General features: G+C 43.5%; 4 protein-coding genes across 4 annotated transcripts; 2 read left to right on the forward strand and 2 right to left on the reverse strand.

Moving 5' to 3' along the window:
* Positions 1-3578: 3578 nt before the first annotated feature.
* BJ212DRAFT_1270676 (uncharacterized protein) lies at positions 3579-4840 on the reverse strand (the record flags this gene model as incomplete). Its single annotated transcript, XM_041330905.1, has 7 exons — positions 3579-3657; positions 3714-3859; positions 3909-4037; positions 4093-4225; positions 4277-4470; positions 4517-4625; positions 4677-4840. The coding sequence occupies 7 exons, from the start codon at positions 4838-4840 to the stop codon at positions 3579-3581; spliced, it is 954 nt and encodes a 317-aa protein (XP_041193596.1).
* A 1906-nt stretch (positions 4841-6746) lies between these two features.
* On the reverse strand, positions 6747-7733 carry BJ212DRAFT_1299340 (uncharacterized protein; the record flags this gene model as incomplete). The annotated part of the gene is made up of 4 exons (XM_041332846.1): positions 6747-6898; positions 6947-7211; positions 7260-7335; positions 7696-7733. 4 exons carry the CDS (start codon positions 7731-7733, stop codon positions 6747-6749), a joined length of 531 nt encoding a protein of 176 aa, XP_041193597.1.
* Positions 7734-12651: 4918 nt separating this feature from the next.
* Positions 12652-19941, forward strand: BJ212DRAFT_1299342 (uncharacterized protein; the record flags this gene model as incomplete). Its single annotated transcript, XM_041332847.1, has 27 exons — positions 12652-13182; positions 13312-13475; positions 14149-14230; positions 14281-14447; positions 14863-15154; positions 15186-15229; positions 15280-15360; positions 15399-15462; positions 15511-15607; positions 15935-16088; positions 16143-16354; positions 16496-16553; positions 16790-16862; positions 16977-17057; positions 17113-17229; positions 17418-17878; positions 17926-18059; positions 18118-18179; positions 18254-18285; positions 18317-18380; positions 18437-18472; positions 18691-18878; positions 18994-19068; positions 19382-19486; positions 19737-19770; positions 19818-19844; positions 19885-19941. The coding sequence occupies 27 exons, from the start codon at positions 12652-12654 to the stop codon at positions 19939-19941; spliced, it is 3492 nt and encodes a 1163-aa protein (XP_041193598.1).
* A 539-nt stretch (positions 19942-20480) lies between these two features.
* Positions 20481-21585, forward strand: BJ212DRAFT_1299343 (uncharacterized protein; the record flags this gene model as incomplete). Its single annotated transcript, XM_041332848.1, has 7 exons — positions 20481-20498; positions 20570-20646; positions 20805-20877; positions 20929-21183; positions 21228-21252; positions 21351-21389; positions 21443-21585. 7 exons carry the CDS (start codon positions 20481-20483, stop codon positions 21583-21585), a joined length of 630 nt encoding a protein of 209 aa, XP_041193599.1.
* Positions 21586-21587: the final 2 nt, after the last annotated feature.

Here is a 21587-nt window from a genome sequence, read left to right on the forward strand (position 1 = left end):
TGCATCAGAATCAGAAAGAAAATCATCATCAAGGTCATCATCATTGGCAAATTTGACATTGTTGTTGTCATAATCATTGAGCACAGCTGCAAGCCCCATGAGGAGTTGGGCTTGCCCTGCGAGATGTGCTTGAAGTTCGGCCAGTGTTGGTTGCACCATGCAGCAATCCTTGAATTTATTCCTGCATCACGGCTGGGCCATTGGCATGCTGTTGGCAGTGTTGCGGACCTTTTAAAAACATCGATTTTTGACAAATGAACTCTGCCAGCAAACCAAGCCCAAGAATTGAGCAGCCCTAGTGATCCCCAACTGTATGAAGTATAGTTGGGTTTTGTCCGATCTGAAAATTCAGGCACCTGTATCTTGAATAACAGAGTGGGAAAAAAATTCCTTTCTTGGTAGTGGGGAGCAGCAACTCAGCCAAAGAAAGTGTGGCATTATGTAAGCAAGAAATGCGGTCAACGACATGACCTTGAATGCTATAACTTATATATCGAACTACAACACTCATGCAACACCAAAATACACAGTACAGCTGTAGAATTATAGTAAGTCAAAGTAATTAGTGAAATTATTACACTCAAAAATTCAAGGCTCCTCATCTTCACTCTCACCTGTCTCCAAAGGAATCTCCTGTGTGGTTTCTCTGTGATAACACCACCTTCCTTCAGCTTCAAGGTTGGCTCAGACATGGTGTGTGAAACAACAAATTTGTTGACTGCATTCTCAACCGCATGAACCTTTTGTCCAGGGACAGCTGGTAGAGGTTGGGACATGATGGAGGTACCAGGGGTGTGAGGACTTGGAGGGATGTTTTCATTTCTGGCATGTTTTTTTGCATGAAGCTGAGCTAACTGATCATTCTGGGCAATAGAACATCTCTTGGTAGATTTCCAATGGTCCCCTGGGTGGTATGGGGAGGGCATTGAGAGTTCTACAGTGGTCTCTGAGGATTTGTGACACGACGCGACGCGTTTATTATGCTTATGTAATGCCATATCAGTCTGCTACCTGTGACTTCCCTGTTGTGACTGAACACGATATGCTGGGAGGTTGAGTGAAGCCTTCCAAGGCCTTTTTTTCATGGTTTAGTTGTAATGGCCATGGAAAATTTTGAAAAAGTTGGTCGCATGAGCTTTTACCAAACATTACAGCCTTACGATTCGCATATTTTTCCTTTTTTGCATGGAGAATACAATAAGCTTGATATTTCGCAACAAAGTCTCCATATGATGTAGTCTTCATAATGTTGTGCTCAATGTCCAGTGGTCAACAGTTTCATTAACTACCATTTCAGCCACACACCCCTTTAGCGGGAGCACACGCTGAGTTTGAAATTGGCAGAGAGTTGCCTCTCCCCATTGGTTGACCTTCTATGAGTTTCTATATCCTTCCTTTTCCTGGGCCTCTGATTGCAGAACACCTTTGTCTCATCTTTCTTTGTTCAATTTCCATTCTTACAATATTCAGCCTGTACTCTGGTGCCTTTGGACCATATCTGATTGGTATGCCTTGCCCTCTGCTTTGTTAATCCATCTTTCTGAACCCTCCCTCAGGATTGCATAGGCAAATCACACCCTATTTCTCCTTCTGAATGGCAGCATTTATGAATAAATCTCCCTTATTGAAACCTCATGCACTTGACATCAGTGATTGTCCCCCTCACAGTGTCTTACATGATGTTGCCAAATATGTGTTTTATTATGACCCTCTCTATCATCCCAAGTTTCATCCTGCAGTGTTTGCTATGGCACTTGGATTTTGTACTTGGTTACATACCATGCTCATCAGCCATGTTGAGTCATGTTTAAAATGTTGGATATATCCTCATGTGGACTCAGTCACTTTCAATGGTATGCACATCAACATCAGTATCTGTGGCACACCCATGCTTTTCACTTGTTCTCACTTTGAACATGCTTGTTATGTCCATTGTTCTGTTTTTCAGCAGTATGAACATTGTCAAGGAGACCTGAGCATGGAAAATACCCTTCTCACCAAGCTTTGGTGTGATCCCGCTTGGCTTTCATATCCTGACCACATCTACAGGGAAAATCTATCTGAATTGCCTGCTAAGCTACTTCATGATGTTGCTTGCACCCTCAGTTATGGTCTCTATCAGACTCAAATCAAAGACCTTAGTATCAATGTTATCCTTCAACATTTTGCTTGTTGGTGTTGTGATGGTTCTCTGTCACTTAATGCAAGCATCATGTGTCCTGCTGCTCCTCCAAACTACATGAAGGTTCATTAGGTAAATGACCTGAAAATGATAAATCATTAGAAGGCTTTATCTGATCTAAAATATGCACAATAATCATCAAATTTGTACCCCTCATGAGCAAGCTTTGAATACTTGGACTTAGTTGGATAGAAACCATCAGATGCACAACTGTGACAGCTTAGTCACAATCACTTGCCAGCTTGTCACCAAAATTGCACATATTGCAACACCCATCAGACATTGCAATACAATATTAAGTTGTTGAGACCAACTGCCATTGCCTACTTGAGGACCAGCTGCAATATACTACAATTCTGCCCTACCCTGGTGGTGGCATGTAGCCTTTGACTGCTTTTACTTCCTCCACAATCTCTGAACTAATGACAGTGTCAGATAATCTTTTATATGGTTGGACTGTGTTGGACCATAACTGCCAATGGTCCAATGGTGCCAAGCATATTCAACACAGTATCGAGCTCTGCTGACGAGGTTGCCTTATGCAAGCAGAGCTTGTCATTGTACTCTTGACAAGAACCCCCTTGGTGTCGACCCTAGGTATGCAGTTGCAATTCCTGCTTGCATTGCTCCAACCTACCAAGTGCACAATCTGGGCAATGAACGGCAGTGGATTACCATCTTCCCCAACCTCGATGAGGTCTGATAAGTGTATGCACGATGAGATTTGAATTTTATACTCCCCAATATATAAATTAATGACAGTGTGAGTTAAACATTTATATGGTTGGATTGTGTTGGACTATAATGGACGATAGTCCAATGGTGCTGGGTGTATCCAACACAGTATCGAGCTCTGCCAATGTGGTTGCCTTATGCAGGCAGAGCTTATCATTGTATTCTCAACAAGAACCCCCTTGGCGTCGACCTTAGGTATGTGGTTGTGATCCCCGCTTGAGATATGACAAACGTACAATAAAATAGTTCCTTGTTGCATGTTCCCCATTCTCTCTCTAAATGCTGCAATCTTCCAAGGTCAGACATTTTTGGATGGGGACTGCTTTTATTCCCATGGTGCGGAAACATGGCAGGGTAGTGCTATCCGTCAGATAGCTGCTGAGCTATGGTTATCATATGCAATGCAATCGAGTCTATTTTTCTCCGCAAACACACTCTCAAGGGCGCTTCTAGATAAAATCTTACAACATGTTGCATTGTGCTGGTGCATTTATATTGGTCAGGCGATTTCTTCTGTCGGCATTTCGTGGAAGAATGGTCCTTATTGATGCAAAGCAAAAGCAGACCATCATTAGATTGCAATACTATTTACTACAGACAGACGAGTATATTAAATCTACAAAGAGATATTATGGAGGTTTGTAGCTTGTCTGAGGGCCATTCATTTTTGTTGTATCTTGGATAAGGTACTGTTGGCGCTGATAGGTCTCTTGGCAGCAGAGGAAGTAGGAAAAACTTGGCTGAGGAGGTGATAATGTATCAGCCTTGGCGACATGGTGAAGGATGTTAAACATACTGATTCCACCAAGTAAGCAGCTCATCAACTTCCTTAGATTCCTCAGGGTCTTCTAAGAGGTCAAGGAGGCTATGGTAGAAAGTCTCAGAGTCCATGGTTGTGTCAGTTTGCGAGAACACCAAAGATGAGCTTAAGGTGAATCGCACCTTCACTCGTACATCAACACTATGCACAAAAATATCATCATCAATGAACCTGAGTTGCGATATAGGCTATGGAGGCCATGGTGACACAATTCATGCCATGGAGGCAAGCATTGCTGGATTGCGTGGCTTTGGGCTCCCTGTCAACTGAGCTTGGAGAGGTGAAAATGTGCTTGTAGGCCTGTTGGAACACGATGAAGTAAATGGGCGAGGTGATCTCACAAGTGTGCACTCACACATACAAGCAAGTGGCTCCTAAGAAGACTGGACCATGGGTCCTCATGATCATAAACATAGTGGGCATACAAAAATATGGGCCACTGATCCCCACAGACTGACATTTCACCACTGTGAAGATCCTCTTTAATCCTGTTAAATAAGAATAAGTGCAATATTCAAGGGCAGCAAACCAGAGCATACTGAGGATCACTCCAATCCAGCCCAGCAGGACAGAGGAGAGATCCAGTGAGCTTGTGGTTGAATCTGTGGTCAATGTTGGAGTTTCTGTGTAAAGGAGGCTGTATCACTTCTCCTTTCGGGGAAATCCAATCTAGCACCACAGACTTCAATGTTTTTGTGTCATCGCCTCTGGCACCTGCGGCTCCCTTACCAATCTGCAAATTATGAGTGCAAAATCTGGCCACATAGGTAGTGATGTACCAGCTCCCCAATGTGAAGGATTTCCTCATCGGATCCATCCTTCAATTGGTCCAGAAGGCTGGGGTAGGAGTCCAAGAGTTGCTCAAAGATGTGATGTTCTCGCCACTCTCTATTAAGTACATCAGCCAACAAGTGAATACAAATTGCATATGTCTCTTACTCGGCAGAGAAGTCTTCCAATGGAGTATCTTCCATTTGCTCCAGTCTTAATATACCATTGGTGAGCAAGGAAGGATAGTTGCAGAGTGTGAACACCATTCGACCAAAGTGGCATCTGTGGGATACGAGCAGATCGGATAGGGAGCTGGTGGACAGGATGAGCATACAAAAATTGTGGTCAATATGGACAACTTATGTTCTTTTGCAAGGCCCCATTTGGAGGGTGGACAAGCCACTGTGACAGTCAAGTTTTCCTTGGGCTTAGATTTACTTACTTTACTTACCTTTACCTACCCTCACTTTCTTTAGCTTATGTTTGCATTTTTGCTGCTTACTTAAGCATGTATCTCTTTCACTAGTGTCAGTACCAGCCTGAATGACAGTCCCTTTTGATGATAATTTCTACTCTCTGAGCACCAAGCCAAGTCAGAATCCCATGGGCTGAACATACTGCTCTCCACTCAGCAGCTTGGCCAGCTGAAATATGATTCCCACACTGCATTTGGCCAGAATATTGGAAGTGGTGTCATGGGTGGTCATGGAAGTTGGGAAGAAAGGGTAGCACTGGCGTCGCAGATACTGTAAGTTGCTTTTATCCCTAGCATTATGCTATATGATATCTCAGGGAAACTTGGTAGCCAGAGTGGGCACTGAACTTAACTGGTGGGCAGGGCAGTAGGCATGGTATGTAACTGGTGGCCAGAGCCGTGGGTCAAACGGTGGCCAAGGTGAATATCTGTCAACCTTGAGCTACAATTCGATGGCTAGATTAAAGTGTGACATAAGTACCACCATAGGCATATAGCTCCACTGACCTTGCATCATCTCATGGCAGCTCGCCATTTTACATCTGCCTAGGTCCAATATGCTGTGTCCCTCATGTCAGACCTTCGAGCTACAAGGACATAGTATCAACTTAAACCTGCGGTAAACTTATCGTGCCTACCCGGAGGTGGGACATGCTGATGCCTTTGCTTAGGATCGAGTTAGTGGGCCACACTAATGAAGGTGACCAGGAACTCACCAGGTAAAATCAGTCAATATCATCAATTGTTCTTAAAGTTTATAATAGGTTAGCGACGATGTTGATGATAACAAATCAGCAAGGAACAATAAGGCTTCCCTTCTACTTCTGCCAACACAAAAACACGAAGATGGTGAGGTGGACTCCATTGTCAGGCTGAAAGAGCACCTGCAGATGGCAGAGATGGGCTGCAAAAGGCTGCAAAATCTGTACCAAATGTACAGACTTCACTGGTTAGAGGAAAATTACCAGGCAAGGATGATGGAGAAATATGCACCGAGTGGAATCAGTACTTGTTCTCCTCATCAGATTGCATGGGACACCCCTTCTCCAACTCAAAGTATGTCGGACATGGGTGGCCTTGGGAATAAACTGACTGTATCACCCAGGTGAATACAAACTTGAGGTTGATGGCTGAGATCTAGAGTAAATGTATGTATCAATGTGGTGGAATTGATGACAAACCTATTTTCTCATGGTCTACTGTTGGATGATGCAGGTTTAGCATTGACTTACCTTGCAAGCTCTAAGGCTTCAAGAAGGCCATGATCGCATATGGGCGTCAAGATACATGTGGTCAAGAATATATACCAAACATCTAGCAGCTAGAATACAGAAACATGACATGAATTGATCAAGAAATAATTGAGATGTGTGAACTTGCTGCAGAGTAATAACATCGAGGAAGAAGATACTAAGGGGTGTCATATTGCCTAGGGAATTGGGTATGCTTAATAGGTACTACTAGCTAGCTCGTAAGATGTATGTGTGGGCCGAGGAAAGAAAGAACTGAAATATTCTGAGTTGGTGAAGCACAATGTGATCCGTGGCAGCAATACGAATTTGATTTTCAAGCTTTGCCACTCTTAGAAACTGGAGTGAACGTGAAGTCTATTATGATTACACCAAAATAACACTGTTCTACATGATCAATACAGTAGCTAGTAATGTTTGATACAAAGGCAATAAATGAAGAAGGTTAGGGTCCAGCAGGATGGCCAAAAATATTGTCATGCACTAAAGATGTTGATCTCAGCCTGGTCTAACTCATGGCACCCAAATGTCAATATCATCATAGTCTTTGCTGCCCGAGCCATCACCGTCGTCATCCTCATCTTCATCATCCTCATGATCCTGGATAAGGTCTACTTCCTCAGGTAGACATCGTGGAACAATCAGATCTGGGGATGTTGAGAAACCTACAAGGACATCAATGATTGAAGGGAGCACAATCAGCCTATGCTTACTATTGTCACAGAAGCTGCACACATGAGAATTTTCAATGGCCATCATGTAGAGCTCCATCTCAGCTTGGGCACAGCATAGCTTTGCCCACAAGATGAGCAAATCCAGACCAAGGTTATGCAGATGAGCATTATTACACCTAGTGGCAAGGGATGTCACCATCAACTCTGCCTGCATGGTCAGTTCTGCTTGGAATGCCTGGAAATTTTTTTCTTGGATGTCGGAAGTGACCCATGTACTTGACAGGGAAAATGGGGAGCCAATACACTGTAGAAAGGCAGTGGGAGCAGCCAAGTGGACTATCACAGTACTGACCTTCAAACTGACAGATATTGGTCTTCCTGTGTGTGAGGCCAATTGACCAAAGACTGAAAGGGTAGAGCCATCTGAACTTGAATGTAACATTTTCTCAATCAAAGGTTCTGAACATGGAATGAGGCAGTGGGTATTGTTCCTCCTTAGCCAAGCTACACACATCTCTCGTGTTGCGATTGAACAGGCTAAAGGCACGCAAGGTAAAGGTATGTAGTTCGCAGGTGTAACTGTTTCCATCATGCTTGGCCTGATGGGATGCTTGGTTTGAGCTCCAAATCATGCTACAAATAGCAAGTGGGTTCAGACCACACAGCCGCACTTAAATTTGAATAAGCTCACACATCCAGTGTTGTTCCAAGAGCTCAATCGCCTGACTATACAAAGACACCTCCATTTGACACTGTCTCCTCCTCTTGTCTATGAGAACTTGCTCTACATGGGCATGCCTTCCACCATCCCCACCAGTACAGACATGCTGGTGCCTGCACAATGTTTCTTCTTGCCTGGCCTCTATACTGCACTCATCGATTATTTCCCAAAGATCACCAGGATAGACTCGATCTTTGAGCAGAAATGACAGAACATATAATTCAGTTTGAAGCTATGTGGCAAGAAAATGATCAGTGTGCACAAAGATGTGATATTACCAAACTGACCTTCTGACTTGCTATCAGTCCTATATAGGCATCCAGCATTTCAGAGCCCAGAGAATTCGAGAGTTGAAAAATGCTTGTGCAAGCACTTGAGTAATCAAACAGATCCGAAGAAAGACAGGTTGGCATATTGAATCAATGGCTGCACATGAGGTAGTGCAATATGTTGTAATAAGCAGTATTTACAGTGGCTCAAAAAACTGTCCGCATGTTTTGACATTTTTCACTATCTATGATATTGTGTGAGAATGAACAAATGGCTCAAGGACATGCTTATACCACATTGTAGTATGGCTTCAGGGCTTTCATTTGAGCGCTACACCGTGGGAATCTGTGGAGATATGGTGGAGACATAAGGCTTACAAAATCATGACTCATGCAGACAGTTTTTTGAGCACATATTAAAACTATATAAATCATCATTTATGACACCATAACAATCATGCCACCATTAAATAAATTATAAAGTGGTGTCATTATGTCATTTTAAAACCATATCTAACTATACAAACCAAAAATTTCCATATGTCATGGTTATATTCACCATGAAAGCCACCCCCCCTGCTCAAAGGGATAATATCCTCTCTCTTTCCTATTCTGGCCTCTCTGCTTGTCAAATTTCCTCTAGAACTGGAGTATCCAAGTCCACTGTGGCCAAGTTCATCAAAGAAAGTCACACAGACAAGGAAAACTTCTGTGAAGGGCATCCATCCAAGCTCACCTCTACTGATAGGAGGGCTATTATTCAATATATCACTACAGGAAAGGCTGATAATGCTGTCCAGGTCACCTATTACATCAATTCCACCATCACATTCCCTGTCTCTTCACACACTGTGAGAAACATTCTCAAGACAGCTCATCTCAGGTCAGTAACAAGGAAGAAAAGGCTGTCCTCTCTATCACACATAAACAGAGATGACTAACCTTTGCCTTAGCCCATCAGAATTGGATTACATGGACTGGAAGCATGTTATATGATCATATAAGACCATAGTAAATAGGATTGGGTCAGATGGCAAGGTATATATGTGAAAAAAGAAGGGTGCTAGTCCTCTCTGCATATGTGTGATAGAGAGGACAGCCTTTTCTTCCTTGTTACTGACCTGAGATGAGCTGTCTTGAGAATGTTTCTCACAGTGTGTGAAGAGACAGGGAATGTGATGGTGGAATTGATGTAATAGGTGACCTGGACAGCATTATCAGCCTTTCCTGTAGTGATATATTGAATAATAGCCCTCCTATCAGTAGAGGTGAGCTTGGATGGATGCCCTTCACAGAAGTTTTCCTTGTCTGTGTGACTTTCTTTGATGAACTTGGCCACAGTGGACTTGGATACTCCAGTTCTAGAGGAAATTTGACAAGCAGAGAGGCCAGAATAGGAAAGAGAGAGGATATTATCCCTTTGAGCAGGGGGGGTGGCTTTCATGGTGAATATAACCATGACATATGGAAATTTTTGGTTTGTATAGTTAGATATGGTTTTAAAATGACATAATGACACCACTTTATAATTTATTTAATGGTGGCATGATTGTTATGGTGTCATAAATGATGATTTATATAGTTTTAATATGTGCTCAAAAAACTGTCTGCATGAGTCATGATTTTGTAAGCCTTATGTCTCCACCATATCTCCACAGATTCCCACGGTGTAGCGCTCAAATGAAAGCCCTGAAGCCATACTACAATGTGGTATAAGCATGTCCTTGAGCCATTTGTTCATTCTCACACAATATCATAGATAGTGAAAAATGTCAAAACATGCGGACAGTTTTTTGAGCCACTGTATATGTATACAGTGGTGGTTCAATATTGAATTGTTGAGTGCCTACAGCCTTCATGGAGTTGAGATTGTGGGGCCTGGGTGGGCAAGCCAGTAGGCATCAAAAGATATAAATAACTCACCCCTACTGCCTTGGTATCACCCCTTCCTGGGGGGGGGTGCTGAGGAAATCTTTGGTCACACATCTCTCATAGGTCACTGTATGTGCTGGTGTGTCCTGCCTGCAAAGGATTTGATGTGCAGGGTGTCAATGCTGGCAGGGATGAAGTTGTCCTTCTAGACTCTATCTTTCTTGTTGGCCAAATGTGGCAGTTACGGTTGAAAGTGCAGTATCTCATTTCCTTACATGTCTCACTGAGTGTCTGAATGTAGATCACTTGGAATATGATGTTATGCGTAAACAATTATTCAAGTGATATGGTAGGTAGACTAGAGTACCAATTGCAGTGTGCACATAGGTAATCAGAAAATATAAGCTAGTGGTGTGACTCGATTAAAGTGTGCCATGACCATGGTTCATGCTTTGTCACACCTGAACAGATATGATGGCTCATCATTGGCCTTGCTCCTACCCACATGCATTTTTTGCAGTGTCTAAACAGAATTTGGAACTCCTTTGCAGGAATCCCATTACCAATAGACGAGTTGAGTCTTTTCAACAGTTCTGTTTGCTCCCTGTGGGTCCATTCAAATCGAATAGCCTTAGGCAAGACTTCCTGTTCTTTATCGTCCGTCATGAACCTGCAGTGCTGCAATGAAGCAAACATACCTCTTTGAGGGTACCAGAAGGCAGCTGAGGATGGTAGATGGAAGTATTTGTCTATTTTCACTAGGTGATATTGAGTCTGAGATCTTCTTGAGTATGAAGAATACTGAACCTTGATATCTGCATCTATTGGTTGTACACCTTGCAGTCCAATCAGTCTTTTTGGTACCCTCATCCCACCAAGAATACATGGCAGACTCTACATATGCTCCTCTTCCACTGCCATCAGCGCATAAGCAGCATGGGAATCTATAATCATATCCATCACAGTGCATCTCTAGATGGGATGGCAGAATTTTTTTCCCATCACAACTGATAGGCCTGTGTTTTTGTGGAGTGGTATTAGCTCAACATTGGCATAGGATCCAATGCCATCTCACCAATACCATTCAATCATGGACTCCAAGGCACTGTTGTAGTGCATGATGGCGAAGTCGCATGTCATAGCCTCTGCAATCATTCTGGCTAACTGTCGAGCAGCTTCATGGAAGTCGGGGGGGCAGTAATGGTTGAAGAAGGTGAAGATGGAGCTTCCATTTCCAGTGAGTGATCTGACATAGGACATGTTTTACCCTACTTTTATGGGGCATGAATTTAGCCTATGTCATCATATCATCATCAAGTGCACCAGCCTGCCGTGTGGCCCACCATCACAGCACCAAGGCTATTCTGAAGTAACCGTACTGACCTACCATCATTAGTGACTGACCCACCATCATTAGTGCCCAACCTTATTGCCACCAAATCGTAAGTCATTCCACACGGTGTCCTGCATGATTTGGGAATCATGCATGGACATGACTACTAGGTAGCCCCCTAAAAGACAAAGTCTGTTAGCTTAGGCATCAGGCTAGTCAACCCATACCTTGGTTTCAAACCTTGGTCAAATAGTTCAGTTTCCCCTCTGCGATTCATGAATTTATTATATCTTGAAGAAAAGTCATTTGTGAGATGGGAATCACATAATGACCTAGTTGATATTGTGAAGCAAGAAGGTTAAGGTATTGCCTTGCCTTTGGCTTATTCACTTTGGCTAGAGAAAACCATAGAGAAAAGTTCAAAGCCTAACAAAAACCTATCTAAGGTTAAGGTATTGCCTTGCCTTTGGACTGTGAAGATTGTTGCTTACAAAGAAAGCCCCTTTGAAGTACCAAGTCCAGGGAAAAGACATTCCCTTGAGATTACATAAGTTTCTTATGATAGAAACTTAGTTTATTTGAGACCAGCTTCTCACCTAGTTTCTGATATTGACCAACATGAGCTTTGGTCAATCTGTTTGTTTGTGAGACCAGTTTCTCACCACTTTGTGCCTATTTGACCAACCAGTCTTTGGTCAACATATTCATATTTGAGACTGTAGTCTCTACAGAGGACTATCTTAACAAGGAACCATGTTCCAGTGTCTAGATGGTTTATCCTAGACAAGTTTATAAGTTGGGATATAACACAAAAGCTCTGGCTAAGTTAATCACATAGATTGGTTTAGTGAGCCTCCCAAGAACTCACACGTTATCTACCACGAAAGAAGAAAAGTCATAGACCATGTTAATCGAGGACTGGCAAGAAGTCTTATCCTAGTGTAATTGTGGTGTCATTACATTTTACATGCATTTATATAAGACCCTCAGTTATTAAGACAGTGGCGACCTTTTATCATTGGGCTCAACTACAGTTTTTAGCTCCTCACACTTTCCACTCCTCATTGTCATGGATCAGGATGACTCATTGTGGGTTCCAATCACTTTCAGATACACCTGTACGCATGAATTCACACATGAGAATGCCTACAGTAAACATCAATGCTCATGCACAAAGGGCAAGAAGCGATTGTTTTCTGCTTTATCTAAAGCAAGAGTCATTTTGGGCTCTGTAAAATGGTCACAAGTCGACAGGTATACCCACCTTAGCACTACATCTTCAGGTGAGCACCCCCACCATCCACGGGGATCGTTCCTGTCCACTGAACAGGCTAATGAGCCATTCAATGCAGAACCTGAGCCTTCACATGTCTGCTCAACTCTGTTGGGAATGCACCACCCACATGAGGTTTCAGGTGCAGGGCCTTAATTGCAGGACCATCCACTCGCCACTGCATCTACCGCCAGCATTGGCACCACACCTATGGAAATAGATGAGGATGAAAGTTTATCACTGGTGCAGTGGAGGAGCTGATGTATTGGCATTCCTATGCCGCTACGATATAGGCAGCATGAGGATGTGCTCCCACAACCTCTTCCAAGCACCCCCCCTGGCCATACTACCCCAGCACTGGAGGTTAACCCACCAGAACCAACTGATGTGTCTACTGGTGATCGTGCATCTCTGCCAGTTCCCCCCTTTCGCACTGCTAGAAATGTCTTTGGATTGATTCACCAGTTCTTCTCATCCACCCCCCCATCTCATGACCTGGAAGAAGCAGTGATGCTCCAAGATATCAGTTATGTGCCAGCTGTTACTTCAGCAGAGCTAGATGTCCTTGCTGACACTCATGACATTTTATTTCACGCCTATCCCAATCAATCGTCTTTTGAGCTCGGTCATTGGTACTGGAATGGCAGTGTGCAGAAGTCCCATCAAAGCTTCAAAGAGCTCATTGATATTGTTGGTCACCCAAATTTTGATCCCGATAATGTCTGGAGTATGCCATGGGACAAAATCAACTTGAAACTAGGTGTGAGTATTGATGACGATGAGAGGGAGGAATGGGAGGATGAGGATGTGGGTTGGCGCAAAACTCAAGTAACTATTCAAGTTCCCTTTTCTTGGACCACAGCTCAGCCAGGTGTTTGACTGTACATCGCAGCAGACCTTTACCATCAATCTCTCATCTCCATCATTCATGAAAAGCTCTCAAATCCTCAGGACGATGAGCTTTTCCATTATGAACCTTACCAACTGCGATGGAGTGCTCCTCATCTTCCTTGTGAGGTTGACATTCAAGGTGAACTATATACCTCTCTGGCTTTCATGGATGCGCACCGTGAACTTCAGGAGTCTCCTCAGGAGGAGGGGTGCAATTTACCACGTGTGGTTGTCACACTTATGTTTTGGTCAGATGCCATGCACCTGACAACATTTGGCAATGCGAAGCTATGGCCGTTGTACATGTACTTTGGAAATGAATCCAAATACCACCATTGCAAACCATCCTGCAATTTGGCTAATCATGTGGCCTATTTTCAAAAGGTGCAATTACCCTTTTGAAGTTTCCTCTTCAGCATTCAAAACTCACATCTTGGCAGCTACCAGACTCTTTCAAAGATTTCACTGGCACTTACACTGGAGGCAAGGGGGTTGGCCATGAGTACACAACACATTTCCAGTGTGAACTGTTTCAGGCTCAATGGAAAGTCTTGCTCGATCACGAGTTTTTAGAGGCTTACGAGCATGGGATTGTCATTTTGTGCTGTGATGAGATAAAACACAGGTTTTATCCACAATTATTTACCTACTCTGCAGATTATCCTGAGAAGTGAGTCCCTAATGTTCTCAAATGAAATCTAAGCTCACAGAAGCCAGAGTTCTCATTGCAACCATTTGACAGCTGGGAGGTTGCCCCTGTACGTGATGTCTAATACTGACCGCTCACCTTCATCATTTGGGAATGAGCTGCAATTGGCAACAACATTCAATGATGGCATGGTCCCATGCCTCGAGGAGTCAGCCTGTTGCTACCGCACACAGGTTCATATATGAGAAGAACTACAGCATTGACAGTGTAGCAGTCGAGTCACTTCTCAAGCCTGATTCATGGGTACCAAACTCAGTGAGTACGATCATCCATCTCCCTTGTTGCCTTCACTCACCCTTGATTAGAACTTGCTGTCAGACAGCCTTAGTGCATTTGGATTCAACGTGTTTGCTGTGCTTGTCATTGATCTCCTTCATGAGTTCGAACTAGGGGTTTGGCATATGCTTCTAGTTCATTTACTTCACATCATTTTTGCCTTGAATAAGGACCTGGTCCACGAGCTTGATAAAAGGTTGCTAATACATATCCAATGAAGGCCCACCACACTCATCCCCTCCTCTGACAGATACAGACAAGTTCCCTCATTTGGGCCCACAACGATTAGGCAATTCTCTGCCAACACCTCTGAATTGTCGAACTTGGCTGCACGAAACTTCGAAGATCTTCTTCAGGTATGCATTTGGGATAATTCTCATATTGCTTTGTGAACTAATTTGGTACCAGTGTTCTATCCTGGTCTTCAAAGGCCTGCTCCCCGAAGCTTACAACAAAATTATCATGGACCTACTTTTTATCATGGCACACTGGCATGGACTTGCCAAACTGCACATGCATTCTGACCTGACCTTAGCAATCCTTGACCAACAAACAACCGATCTTGGTGAACAATTTCATAAGTTTAAGGCAACAGTGTGTGCTGCATACAGCACCCAGGAGCTCGATCATGAGGTTGATGCACGGTCTCGTTGGCAGGCAAAGGATGTGGCTAAGCAGGTGGAGACAGGCAAGGCGGATGGTGTTGGGCAAGGAACTGCAGCGAGTACCAACACTAAAGGGAAACAGAAGGCCAGTGCAGAGCACTTGCAGGATACCCCCTTACCAAAGCAACTGAGGAGGAAGAAATCATTCAATCTTCAGACCTACAAGTTTCATGTGCTGGGGGACTATGTGACTTCCATCCATCACTTTGGAACCACTGATTCATACAGCACAGAGCCAGTAAGTCATGATCTGCTGCCCATCACTTTAGCTTAACTGCTATTTAGGGGGAGTTGGAGCACCACACGCTGAAGGGTAGATACTGTCGAACTGATTGCAGATCCTTTGTTCAACAGCTAACTCAGATTGAGCACCATCAAATGTGCTTGGGCTGCATTAAACAATGACATCAACAATGGGCTTCTCATATGGAGTCAAACGAAACCGTGAGTGATCCCCGGCTACACCACCACATCGGCCAAAGCGAGAAGCTTTACGATGAAGTTGGTCATTACCTTCACAGTAATGCAGGAGATCCTGCTATGAAGGTAGCTGACCTTGGAATTTATTAATCATCATTCTGACATGAGCATCAGGACTTCCTGCCGCAGTTAAAAGATTATATTTTGGACCATATTGTCACAGGGGCGCCTGGATCTTCTATGGAGAAAATCACCCATACCGACAAAGAATGTGCTTCCATTCTCTTTAAACGTAATAGAATCTATCACCACAACCTGGTGAGGTTCAATTATACAACTTACGATGTTAGAAGGGCTCAAGATGTCATCAATCCGAGAACCCCACATTGCAACATCATGTTGCTCCAACATGATGATGGGCACAATGGCCACTACCATTATGCCAAGGTCCTTGGTATACACCACATCAATGTTGTTCATACTGGGAATGTGTACAAATCTCATTGAACAGAGTTCCTTTTTGTGCAGTGGTATGAGTCTGTACAGGAACATGTCTGGGAAATGCATACTTTGTGCCGCATTCATTTCCTACCTCTAGTGAATCCGGGTGCATTCAGCTTCATAGACCTGGGCACTGTGCTGAGGGCATGTCACATTATTCCAGCTTTCTCTCGAGGCCAGCATAACTCAAATGATGGGATTTCTCCCATAGCGGGAGATAAACACGATTGGCAAGAGTACTACATTAATAGGTGAGTTATCCTGTCCTCTTTTGGCCATGTCTACTGACTTTACAACTCTATTAGTTCTGCCGATCATGATGCCCTCATGAGGTTTCATTTTGGCCTCAGGGTAGGGCACATTTACTCGCATAGTGTGGGGGTCTCAGAACCTCATAACTCCGCACCACAGCATGCTGGTCAGACAAGTGCACAAGTGCAAGATGAATGTATCAAAGACAATCCAACAGGAATCGCCCAACCACCTGACAGGGAGTGGGATGAACAGGATGAAGATGGTGATTACCTTGGTGTCGAGGAGCCATGCTTTTTGGGGCCAGAAAGGAATGCGAGCATGGAATTGATTATTGAGGTGCTAGATGAGATGTTCATGGACTGCACCCTTGATTTTGATTATGAAAATTAATGTTACATCACAGCAACTGATGCCAGTCGATGGGCGCGATCTGAATTCCTCATCAGCCTTAATGTGAAGTAGTATGTGTTACCTTACTCAATGGCACAATTTTCATTACTCATGACTGCCCATCACATCTGCCCACCATTCCTGCCCACCGCCTCGCCCACCGCCCCTGCCCACCATGTATTCTTAGCTATTCGCTTGTGACCATCTTTGATTTCTGGCCATTGATAATGCATGGCCAGTCTTTATAATACATGGTTGGTCTTCATTTGTTGCCAATTTGCTTGCCTGCTACCCTAATCATGGACAGTGTTCCATCAATGTCCAATGTGTGGCTATACATGCCACAACGGAATTCCATTCTTCGCCTCATACAACTCACTGTAAGTAAGCTCTATACTACAAATCATCCACTGAATCTTTCCCTCTAGAATGAAGTGGTTCATCACCATCCATCAGTGCTGCAGCCGTTGTTTCCTTTTAACCTGCAATTTTAGCATCTGTTTGTCACTTTTATGAGGGCAGAATTCATTCTCATTGGATACTTGGCCGACTACACTCACATCTACCCCATCTATGTGAGTTTGTCTCCTCAAATCAAATAATTATCTCATCGTATTGATCTGTTCATAGTGTGACAAAGTATTTGAGAATGATCAGCCTTGGATTCATGTACTTCAACAGGTTGGAACGCTAGTTGTCCCTGGCGCGGGGAATATGCACCATATCCACAATTTATTCGCAACAATGGTGAGAGCTTCACCTCCCCAGACAGTTCACTTATTCAATTGCAAAATCAGTTGGAGAGCAGTGCCTATGTTTGATCAATCGATTCTACCTGTTGCAGACCAGGTGTCAGAGGCTTAGTGCTTCCTTCGTGGTTGGTGAGTTTTGTTATTTAGTTGTAGTTGTACATGTCTTCATCGTCACATTGATAGCTTCCAGAGTTGAACACATCAGTACAATTCCATCATGCTCTGTTTCCATTTGGATATCCACCTCCCAAGCATCTCGTTGTCCCTGATTCGTGTGCTGTGGAGACACCCTCCTTTAGCACATCTATGCCATTTTCATCAGGACATCCACCCCTCAAGCACTTCAGTCTCGCTGATCCAGTCCTTCAACATGCTGCTGAGATGCCTGTCATTGGCACATCTGTGCCATGTTTGGATTACATTGATCTTGCATACAGTGACTTCAACTTCTATGACCACTCCACTGGCTATTCTGCAAGCGCTGTTGACAAGTATCTCATTCCAGAGGACACAAATGAAACACAACTCAAGCTAGCCTTTGGTGAGCAGCAACAGATCATGCATCCCAACCTGGAATGGAGAGACTCCACCAATACTGGTGTGGACAAAAACATCTGCTCACAAATACTTCATTACATGAGGAGGTCGCCCTGGAATTGAATAATCATGCTAACAAGGTGCTTGCTCATAGGTGGGTTGTGGACTGGAGCTTCTGGAAACCCATTTCGAATTTCTGCGACAAGAACGTGATGTCTGATAAGATTTGTTTTCTCACTAGTTTAGACATGACTCACAAGACCTATGAGGACATGGAGTCCCACCCAGGTCGGTGTCTTGCATTTTGGGCATTTCATTATGAGTCACTATCTTACAGTTTGATCAGTGATCACAAGGATTTCAGAGACCAAAACCGTGTCTGCCAGATGGCCTGTGCTTCGCTTAAGTGTATGTTTTCCCTCATCCTTGCTTTTGCTTCCTCCTAGGAACTAATTTGAGCAGCTTGTTAAGTCATTCTCCAGTGCCAAATTGGACTTAGGAAAAATCCTGAAAGGTGCGATGTCAGCGCACCCCAACTTTCCCAGTACCAAGACGATTGAGAAGGCTATCTCCTTCGTTCTGGCTCTTAACTTGGGCCAATCCTCTCAGGTAAGAGACTGGAGACCAACTAGCATAATTCGACCTCAAGCATTTTTGTTTTCCAGGTCCAGCAAGCAAATTCAGACCTCATAAGTCACCAGGTATTTTGAGAAGTTCTGTGGGGGTCCCTTTTGTACCCTGTCGACGGGTTATCAGATAGAAATTCCAATGGAAGAATTGGCGACCTTTTTCCAGAAGAGGTTCTGTCAAGGTTCAATTGTTTAGCCCAATGCCTGGCCAGAAATTTAATGACTTTTGCAAGTCTTTCTTCCCCTTACCCTTTTGTATTGAACTAATGAAATTTGCATCAATATGTCAGGTTTACCATATTCTACTTCTCATGGTGAAGGATGAATTAAAGAAGAGGAAGACCATGGTCATGAGTGAAGCCAAGGTTGGGAATGAAGCTGAGGCTGAGGTAGAGGTGAATATCAATATCAACACCAGCGCTAATATCCTGGAACCAGCACCAATGAATGCCATTATCATGGCAGCTCTAGACCATATGTATGAGCACCTACACATGTTTACAACATTCTCAGAGGCTGTGAGGAGTCTCCCCTTCATAACATAAATTTCATCTGTGCACTGTTTTACCTAGCTCATCATGATCTACATTTAGGAGTTCTAATGTTCTTCAGATCTCTGCAAAGTCACAACTTGCGAAAAGCACTATCTCTGACACTACCAGTGACAGGTGAATGGTCCTGGAAGACATTTGGCCTATCATTGTTCAGCCAATCCCCTCTGCTCAGTTTGGCACGCTTCCCAATAGCAACGGCTTTAGTTCCCCAAAGTCTCTGAGAGTCGTGTGGGACTTGCCCATGTCATCATTCTTGTGCAAGTAAATAGGACGTATGGTGCCACTTTCTTCATGTGCCATCTTGCACTAAATCCATGCATGTATAACAATCTTTGGAGCTGTCCTATATGCCCAGAAAGCCGCAATCCCATCCATTTTGGCTTGTCTTCTGGAAACAAATTTAAACATTTATTTGCCGACTATGAAGCTTGAAGAGCACACATCACACAGAGCTCGAAATTGACAGCACAGTCAAACACTGCATGGTATTGAGATACGGTCACAAGAGGTTCAAATTCACATCATGCCATGGGTGAGTGTGCTCCAGCACTTAAACGATAAATGTAATTTTGATTGGCACTGGGCAGAATTGAAGTTATGTAATTTTGATCATCGGCGTTGGGCAGAATTGAAGTTCTGCTTATAGATAATTGATCACCCGCCTTACTCACGCCAATACATGACTTGCATTACTTATGGCAAATAGCCCCTATCGAGCTGTCAAACCCTGCATCATAACATATCATAACACAGATGTCTCGCACAAACCATGTGGCCTGTAGGGGATTGCTGCCAATGAAAGGCAGGAAAGTTTTGGTAAGTAACGACTGTAATCAGCGACAGTAACTAACAATTTCTATCAGACACAAGTTGATCTGTGGTTCAATTCAGTGAGTCTGTCAGGAACTTCTCACTGATGGCTTACCCGAGATATACAGTGTCCCGTTCAATCGGTCGCCATCCCACCCATGCATCGTCCAGTCATGACGATAAAGACAACATTCATCTATGCTGTGAATAAAGCAAGAGCAATGCTTTGGGTACATCATGTGAATTTCATTAGCACAACCATGATTCACACATGCCCTCTGTGTAGCTATAATGATTTGGACTCAGGGATGATTGTCACACCTTAGGCATTCACACATATAGCAGAGCCTGACACATCCCATATATCCATCATCCATCATGAGATATCCAGCTTGTAGCATAGATTTCCAAATCTCCCCACATTTCAGCGCTACAACAATTGTACAGTAATTTAGCACATGTCATATTCTGCACAAGATCACAATCGGTCTGATTTTTCCATAGGCCTGCATATGTACATACTAGTGCAGTACCATAATGATCTTACTATATATCACCTACTATATCCTATATCCCTCATGATCACTCCAACTGCCTTCACTAATTATATCCCTGGTTTCAGGGTTGTTCCCAGTGGAGGTATTATGATCAGAATCGTGCATGGCATGAAATATAAAAATATCAACACCTCACTATCATTGTGTGAATGTTGAATGATGGCTACAATGGTGACGGTATGTACTTTGTTCAGCTGCAAGCTCTAAAGCTTTTTGTAGAGACCCCAGCTAAAAGAATTGTTTGATAGATGTTGCAGCTGCTTGATTGCAGTATTCCTATCTGGCCTACACAACTCGGGTGGTACACTGAAATGGCATGGTCACTGTGAGTGTCGTCAATATTACAGGACAAACACGGAGTACTCACACAATGACATAGGGATTCTCCACAGTGCAACTATGACATCGATGTGATGCAGATCGAATTGCCTCAGTTGGTGTCCTTTGTTACTGATGATGTTGATCTAACCATGGCATCAACAGGTCTGAGGTGCATGGGGGTTGGACCAAGCTGGTTCACCCATCAGGAGCCATATATAACTACAATGTGGGAATGGTGAGTGCAGGCTAGTATTTGGAGTTACATGCTCACTTTGTTCTAATAAAGAAAACATTCGCCAAAATGAACTTGAGGACTTGTTCAGAGGAACGGCTCTGGAGGCTTGAGTCCTGGGTCAGAGTGTCAAGAGCCAAGCTAAACAGAAAGGGATATCTGCTAGTCGTGGAGCCAATCGTAGTGCAAGAGAAGGAAGTCTATCCATACTATTACGTTGTCCCAGAGAATTATATGATTACCTGGGTGGAGCCAGTGAATGGCTACCTTCTTTCCAGGAATCTATGGCATTGCACTGGAATCATAAAAGTACGTCCTTTTTTGTCCATTGATTCTTAAACTTGATTGTATAGGACTCGAACTGGAGGCTCAATTTTGGTGAGCGATTGTTATACTGACATGGAACATTTCTTACTGATTGAGTAGGAAACATGCCAAATATTTTCCTCATGAAATCACAATATCCCTCTCGGAAGTAAGAGCTTTGCGAATTCAGCTGAACTGGTATCACATAGGTGAGTTATTTAGTGTTATAGAGCCTGATCAAAAGTACCTGAACAACAAACAGAAGCATTGGCCATTGAACAGTCAACAGCAGCTTCAATATTCTGGACTCTGGACCAGATGAAGGAAATGACCGATGAGCTGATCATTACTGGCATGTACCTTTATCTTCACCATTCAATCCACATTAATCAAATTGATGACTGACA

The sequence above is a fragment of the Suillus subaureus genome (assembly GCF_016647635.1).
Source record: "Suillus subaureus strain MN1 chromosome Unknown BJ212scaffold_14, whole genome shotgun sequence".
Lineage (NCBI taxonomy): Eukaryota > Fungi > Basidiomycota > Agaricomycetes > Boletales > Suillaceae > Suillus > Suillus subaureus.